At 38.7% G+C, this 8,452-nt stretch overlaps 1 protein-coding gene across 1 annotated transcript in view; it reads left to right on the forward strand.

The window, feature by feature from the left end:
• LOC122753927 (cadherin-related family member 3-like) overlaps window positions 1-7,379 on the forward strand; it is a 102,687-nt gene extending 95,308 nt beyond the window's left edge. Inside the window, exons 18-19 of the mRNA XM_044001746.1 lie at window positions 590-638; window positions 7,240-7,379. Coding sequence (XP_043857681.1) covers window positions 590-638; window positions 7,240-7,379 — 189 coding nt within the window. The remainder of the gene's footprint in view (window positions 1-589; window positions 639-7,239) is intronic.
• Window positions 7,380-8,452: the final 1,073 nt, after the last annotated feature.

The raw sequence follows: 8,452 nt of genomic DNA on the forward strand, positions 1-8,452 counted from the left end.
GATAAATAACCCATATGAAAGATGAAATAGGTTAACCCCGCAATGGTGGTAGACTTGATTGGATTAAAATCAAGAAACATTTATTGGATGCCTGTGATATGTCAGGCAGAATGGGGGATAGAGAACTGGCCTTGAAACCAAGAAGACCTGGGTTCAAGTGGTACCATTAAAATATACTGGCTGTATGACTCTGAGCAAGGCAATTGATTTCTCAGTTTTCTAGACCACTCTCTAATACCAAAAATTGCAGAGGAAGATGCCAGTCTGCATCAGTAGAGGAATTTACCTCACTTGGGAGTTCCCTGTAACTATTAAGTCACAGGACCCTATTACTGGATACTGGGGATATAAAGTGAGTCAGTCCTACCCACAAGGAGTTTATATCTTGCTGAAACTTTGGGTGACCTTAATTGCATATCCTGAAGGCTGTAGCCTTAGGCTGCCCAGGAGAATAAGAAAAGATATGTGATGAGGGACTCATCTTCTAGAAGTATGGAACTTGGAACACTGCCCTTCCCCCCAAACCCCAAACTCACCTCATAGCAAAATGATAATTTATTTTATTTGTAATACTTTGTCTTTTTCTAAGGAAACAACTGTGTATGAGACAGTGTTTGATGGAGAAGCAATTGATCCAGGTACAGTGCATCAGATATCTTTGGGGGCCAGACCCTCTTTACATAAATGTATTCTATTAATAAGATGCTTGTCATACTGTGCTATTCTGTACTCAGCTCTGCATTGTCATTAGCATCACTTGAGCAGCTTTTAATGGAGAGGTTTCTCTAATAGGAATTGAAGCTAGGTGGTGGTGGTATTCTATCTTAAGAGCCTAGGGGAGCCCCTGGGAGCAAGTAAGTTACTCCAAGAGTAACTGGGCTGCCTTTCTAACCTGTGGAGGTAGCAGTAAGCCAGGGTATCCAAGCAACGATGGCAACAAGTTGCAAGTGGATGTAAGACTGGCCCAAACCCCATTACCTTTGGAATGATTTGGCTTACTAGTCATTCAAGGAACCAATCCAGATAAACCCCTGTGATATGGGGAAGAGCCCAGCTGCGCTGCGGATACCCAGCAAGTCTTCTCTTATGTGAGTGTTCTTGTGTATTCTAGTCTAGTCTACTGTGGCCATGCTTGTTTTCTCCAAGCAGGGATTCTCTACTCACCAGAAAGGTGAATCTGTGATAGAATAATTCAGATAGAGACCCAGCTTCATGATAAATCATTCAATTGATCAAAATCTATTAAGTTCTTAATATTTGTCAGGCCCTTGGGGATTGGAAGAAGAAACAAAAACTGGTCCTGAGCTCAAAAGGCTTATATTCTAATGTGGATATCCCATGTATATAAACAAGAATATATAAGATATAAAGAGTAAATACAAAGTAATCATCCCTTTAAAGGTATGTTCGAGAGCCTCAGAAATTAGACCAAGCAAATTTTGCCTCCATGGTACCAAATATTTCACGTTTTTTCTTCAAAAAAAAGTAAACTATATTTTTTTATATTTCTCTATATAGACACAATATACATATACATAATACATATATGAATATATGTATGTGTGTCTATATATGCCTATGTGCATATGTATAATGCATATAGTATATAATGTGTGTGTATATAGCTATATCTATATCCTCAGTCCCCAAATGAGCAAGCCATCCCTTTAAATATTATAATCAATCAATCAATTAGTCTATCTATCCATTAATTGATTAATTAATATTAATTCACTTATTTATTTATTGTGGGGCAATGAGGGTTAAGTGACTTGCCCAGGGTCACAGAGCTAGTGTCAAGTGTCTTATGCTAGATTTGAACTCAGGTCCTCCTGAATCCAGGGCTGGTGCTTTATCCACTGTGCCACCTAGCTGCCCCCATCTCTTTAAATAAAGAATGAAAAAGATATGAGAAAAAAATCAGTTTAGCAAAACTAACCAATATACAACCCAACTCTAACCCTAACCTTAATTCCTTTAGAAAAAAGATTATTGTAACTAGCCAAACTGACAACTTATCAGAAATATTTTACTATTCAAAGATGGTGAAATAGACCCCAGATCAATAGACTTTAACAAAGTGAAAGAACAGATGAGCATTCCTCTGTCATACAACTAATTCTAGTGCTAGGTAGAAGCTTTTCTTAGTACCTTCTTTTCTTCAGTGGATGGATAGCTTTGAGCCACACAGAGATAAGGCGGCTTGGGTTGCCCAAGATCCTACAGCAAATCCAAGTTTCCTGACCCCTTCTCCAGTGGTCTTTCCAATATACCACATTTTTTTTTGATAATATAATAAATTGTTTGGGACCAAATTGACATTTGGGTATTGGAGATATATTGGTCCACCAAATGAGATAGCATATATAATAATTCCCACATTCTCATTTAAAAAAATCAAGATTTGCTAGATACTAGTGTGCCATGTTTTATAGATGTGAAAACCAAGGCCCAGAGGGGTTGCATCATCTCATAAGAGTATAGCTCAAGAGCTGGAAGGAATCTCAGGAGCCATCTAACCCAATCCCCTAATTTTATAGATGTAAACCTGAGGCCCAGGGAAGTAAGATGACTTATCCAAGATCACACTAGTAATAAGTAATGAACCCAGTGCTTCTGTCTTCAAATGCAGTATGCTTTCCACTGTACCAGAAAACCACCCACATTTGCTTGACTTAGTTTCCTCAGTTGTTCACTAGGGAGTTTGGACTAGAATCTGTGATTCTTGACCTATTGTCTACGATCTCATCCTTTTTTTTTTTCTATACATGTTTTGGTAACTGTATTTCACTATAATGGATTTCCTTTGTAATCCTATGTACTTTATTTGTGAATTTAAAAACATTACACCGAGAAAGGGCTTCATAGGCTTCCCCCTTCTGCCAGAGGGAGGTCCATGACCTAAAAAAGGCTAAGAATTCCTGGATTAGAAGATCTCTCAAGTTCTCTAATATTTGGTGAATCTTTAAATCTATGAATAGGAAGAGAAGCTACTGTGTCACTGGAAATTCATGTAATAACATTCACCAAATCCCGATGTTGACCCCATAAAGAAACATTAGCTGCTTCTACCAGGTCTGAGGGTTTAGATGAATTAGTAAACTGAAACCAATATTAAATAATTGAATAGGAATAAAGAAACCCCAAATCTGAATTTCCAGTAGCTTGTGGCTTCTAGGCATTGCTTCATGTTTTTATAACTAAGAGAGGAAGATGGGGGGAAATGGGAAAGATTTAGAAAGAGGGATAGAGTCCTATCAGGGCTAGATCAGAAAGGCTGGTGATATTGGAAGCAGAGGATACCAGATTAAAATCACACTATGATGCAAACTTGCTTTGAATCCCTTATTTCTTACCCAAATCCATCCCCATCTTAGTGCTCAATTAAGAGCTGTCTATAACTCTCCTTCTGGGTCTTTTCCATTATTCTACCTTTCCTCCTTCATATTCACCATGCCTAAAATAAAATCCAATATCTCTCCCTCCCCAACAAAAATCCACCCTTATTCTGAACTTTCCTGTAATTGTTGAGGCATCTATCATTTTTCCAATCTCCCAGGTTTACAACATTGGTGTCATCTTCAACTCCTCACACTGCTACATTCCATATATCCAATCAGTTATCCAATCTTGTTTCTCTTCTCCCTGCTTCTCTTTCCTTCTCTCTTCTCACACTAGCCCTGTCCTATTCAGGACCTTATCACATGGATTATTGCAATAGTCTCTTATTTGTTCTTCCTGCTTCAACTCTTTCCCCTTGCTAATCCATTCCCTGTACACCTACTAGAGTTATTTCCTCCCCCTTTCCCCAAAATATAAATTTGACCATATTAACCTCTTCTCAATGTGCCTTGGGAAGCTCTCTATTGCTTCTAAGATCAAATGTGAGCTCCTTTGTTTGACATTTGAAACTACCTAACTTGGCCCCTTCCTACATCTCCAGTCTTCCAGTCTTACATATTGCTCCTTTCCATACACTACATGGTTCAGCATTGCTGGACTACTCAATATTCTTCATATATAATGCTCTGTCTCCCAACTCTGTGTCTTTACATTGTCTGTCCCCCATGCTGAAAGTACTCCCTTCACCTCTACTCTTGGAATCCCTGATTTACTTCAAGATTCAGCTCAAGACCTACTTTTTTATGAGGTTTTTCCTGGTACCCCACAGTGGCATAAGCCCCTTTACAGCAAACTTCCTTGTATTTATTTGGCATATATTTTGTATGTCATTTTATATGTTCAAGTTGTCTTACCTATTAGAATGTAAGCTTCTTGAGGACAGGGACTGTGTCAAGTTTTGTTTCTGTAACCCTAGTGATCAGCACAATGCCTGGTAGTTAGTGGTGATTAATAAATGTTGATTGGTTGATTTCTGTTTGTTCTTAACTAAGATCAGGTTTTATCAGAATGTAATAATAATAATAATTTATATAAAGCCTTAAGTTTTACAAAAATGTTTGTGTTTATGCATGTATATACTATATATGTATACATGTATATACACACACATGCACACACACACACATATATATATATATATATAAAACATGTAAAAATGTACATAAAATTTGATCCTCACAATACCCTTGAGAGGGAGGTACTCTTCTTATTTCTATTTTACAGGTGAAGAAACTGAGGCTGAGTGTTTCAGTGACTTGCCTATGGTCACAAAACTAATTAGTATCTCTGGCAGCATTTGAACTCAGGCCTTCATGAGTCTAAGTCCAGTGTTCTATCCATTACACCACATAACTTCTTAGGACATCCACATAAATGGCATAATAAAGCAACTATATCCACATTCACTAGATTTTAGATTTAGAGCTATGAGAGACCTTAGAGATTGCCTAGACCACAGCTTCTTCTTTTGTTTTTGTTTTTGTTTTTTGCAGGGCAATGAGGGTTAAGTGACTTGCCCAGGGTCACACAGCTAGTAAGTGTCAAGTGTCTGAGGCCGGATTTGAACTCAGGTACTCCTGAATCCAGGGCCAGTACTTTACCACTGCACCATCTAGCTGCCCCCTAGACCAAAGCTTCTTACATTGTGGGTTGCAATCCCACATGGAGTCACATAATTGAATATGGGGATCATGAAAAATTTGGCAACAGTAAAAGGTTAGGTATACCTACTTCATATACCTATATATCTGGGGTCATGTAAACATTTCTTGGTAGAAAAGGGGTCATGAATGGAAAAAGTTTAAGAAGTCCAACTCCCTTATCTTATAAATGAAGAAGTGGAGGATTAGAGTTATTAAGAGACTTACTCAAGACCACCCAGACAATTAGTAGTAAAACTGAGATTTGAACCTAGGTCTTCTGACTTCCTACCCAGTGTTCTTAGTAGACTGCCACATGAGTATTGGGTTCTTTCCTGAACAAGTAGTTTCCAACTGATCTAATGAACACATTGCAGAGAAAATGGTACTGTGCCATTGGAAACATTCATTCTACATAAATATCAACTCTGACACAGCCATAATTTGAGGATGATGAGGAGGCTATAAAGTATCTTGGTCAAGTCCATGCTCAAAGAATGTCACGATCTAAATTTGTGGAATGAGGATGGGGTATGCTTGGCTTATTTTGAAACTGAGTCTAAAATTTGAAATCGAATAGCCCAAGGTAATATTGACTGAGTGGGTAGATTAATGTGTTGGTAAGGAGGTATGGTTTTTGTAACCACAGCTACCACTCTTAGAAGCTCCACAATTGCTGGGTGGGTAGATTAAGCTATTTAAGATCCTTTTCAGCTCAGACAGACAGAGGTAAGATCAAAGCTGTATTACTCTTGGATCACAGGCTCATACATTTAGAGATCATGGCAGGGGGTGGGGTGGGGTTCTGTGTTGAGATCTCTAGTCTAGGCCTTCAATGTTGCAGATAAATTGATCAACAAACATTTATTAAGCCATGTGACAGGTGCCAAGAATAAAAAGACAGCAATTCACTAGCACTTGCCTTTCCCTCAAGGATTTTGCTCAAGGTCAGCAAGTGGCGGGTTTGAACCCAGGCCCTCTGATGCCAAGTCCAGTGCTCTTTCTAGAACAATATGCCATTGTTACAACTCTACAAAGTACATCCTTAAATTCTTCATCTGTAAAATGAGGATTGTACCTTAGTAGAGGTCCTAGACCTTCAGGAGTGTGGTATAATGGGAAAAACAAAACAAAAACCAGTGACCCTGGAGTTTTTAGACCTGTATTCCAGTTGCCCCTCTGACATTTGTGAGCTTGGGCAACTCACTTTGCTACTCTCTCTGTTTTCTCATATGAAAATGTGGGTAACATAATCTGCCTTATGTACCACATATGGTTGTTGTGAAGCTGGCTCTGCAATCAGAAGTTGTGTGTTCAAATCTTGCCTCAGATGCTTGTTATCTGTATGTTCTTGAGCAAGTGACTTTACTTTCTTGGGCCTCAGTTTCCTCATCTGGAAAATGAAAGAGTTGGAGAAAATGGCTTCTAATGGCTCTCCCAGTTCTTATACTTACTTTAATGCTCTATCAATAAAGGCTGACTCAGCGAGCTAAAGTTTCACACTGAAACACACAAAAGGAAACCCCTTCCCACCCTAGAAGTAAAGAATGTGAATTTTTTTTTTTTTTAGTGAGGCAATTGGGGTTAAGTGACTTGCTCAGGGTCACACAGCTAGTAAGTATTAAGTGTCCGAGGCCGGATTTGAACTCAGGTACTCCTGACTCCAGGGCCAGTGCTCTATCCACTGCGCCATCTAGCTGCCCAAGAATGTGATTTTACGGAAAGCCTTCTAACAATTAGTGTTGTCCTAAAGTGAGATGGACCACCTCAAAATGTGGGAAGTCCTCCCTCCTAGAAGTTCTCAGAGTAAAGGCTGGATGATCACTTGTTGGCCATGTTCTAATGGGACAAGTGACTACTACGATCCATTATTCCTCAAAAATAGATGAGTTGTTTTTTGGGACAGAATTGGGAGGTATGGCCATTTTTAGGACTAGGGGCTATGCCTATTTAGCTGTATGTTTCATAGATATCCCTGACCCTCATTGTTTTGAATCTGTCTTTGGTTTCCCGGAGGGGTGGGATGTTCAAACCTCCTCCTAGGAGGCTTCTTACCTTAGAGGCCATCTCGAACACTTCTGGGAAGTCTTTTAATGTCTATTTTCAATGTTTGCCATTTTTTATACAGAGCCCAGTCTCAGAAATATGAACAACTCACTACCTGATCATTCTTTGTTGTATGCTTTTTCTCCAACAGTAACAGGGAATGTATATGAATATAACAGCAAGTCAGGAGCTAGGAAATGGAAGAAGATGCCCAGACCACCAAAGGATCTGGTGGCCAACATACAAACTATCTCAGAGAAACTCCCTATTGATGAGCTTACTCAAGGATGACATTGCTTATTTTGGCATCCCATTTTCTACATTACAAAGAACCTACAGAACCTCTCTCAATATCTCTAACTGCTGTTTTTGCTTAGTTGAAATACCTATATTTTAAACTCTGTTCTCTAAAATAAAAATGTAAATTTCAGACAATTCCATTGTGGGTCCCTAATGCCTTCCAGCATGTGAATAGTCAAAATGAAAGCTGTTGGGGATAGGTCTGAAGGACTGAATTTTAATCCACAAGAGTTTTACTGATGGCAGCAAAATTTTCTTCCCATTTAATCAGCTCTTTTACTGTTTGCAGGACTTACCAGGCATAGAAGGGGGAATGTAATCAGAATGATTTCTTCTGGTTACTGGTGATCATTCAAAATGAATGATTTTTTTTAAAGCTCGATTGATCTGGCCTTTTAATTTTCTTTTTATAGTTCTCTATGCAAAATGGCCCTGCCAACTCTTTACTTATTAATGGCTTGTAAACGCGATGTTGGTTGAATCAAGGCTGTCATTGGCATCTGTGAAGTCTGTGACATCTTGTTTTAGTAAATGAAGCTTTAAAATCCACCCTGGCTATTGTGTTTCCTAATTCACATTTAGAGAGCTCTTAAAAGAGGGTGATGCCCACTCCTCATAACAGCACTATGTGGTAACTAATGCAGGCATTCTTCTCCCTATTTGCCAGATGGGGAAACTGATTTTCAGGGAAATTTAGTCATTTTCTTCTTCAAGGTCACAAGGAGCAAGTGTCAGAACCAGTATCCTAACCCAAGGTCAATAATCTTCTGGTAGAAGCTACAAACCTAGACCGACCTGTTAAATCAGATAATGCTTTCCTTTCATCCTCTTGAGCTTAGAGGAGAGGGTGCCCATCAAAATCAACCTCAAAGTCTGTGTCTACATGTTCAAAATAACATCTTGCACTGTGCCAATAATCTAATAATAACTGGCATTTATGTAGACTTTCAGGTTTGCAAAGCATTTTATATCCATTATCATGTTTAATTTCTGAACCAATTTTAGGGGCTACATTTTGATGTTTAATTGATTTTCAGTTGTGTCTGACTCTTTGTGACCACTTA

Source organism: Dromiciops gliroides, chromosome 1 (assembly GCF_019393635.1).
Source record: "Dromiciops gliroides isolate mDroGli1 chromosome 1, mDroGli1.pri, whole genome shotgun sequence".
Lineage (NCBI taxonomy): Eukaryota > Metazoa > Chordata > Mammalia > Microbiotheria > Microbiotheriidae > Dromiciops > Dromiciops gliroides.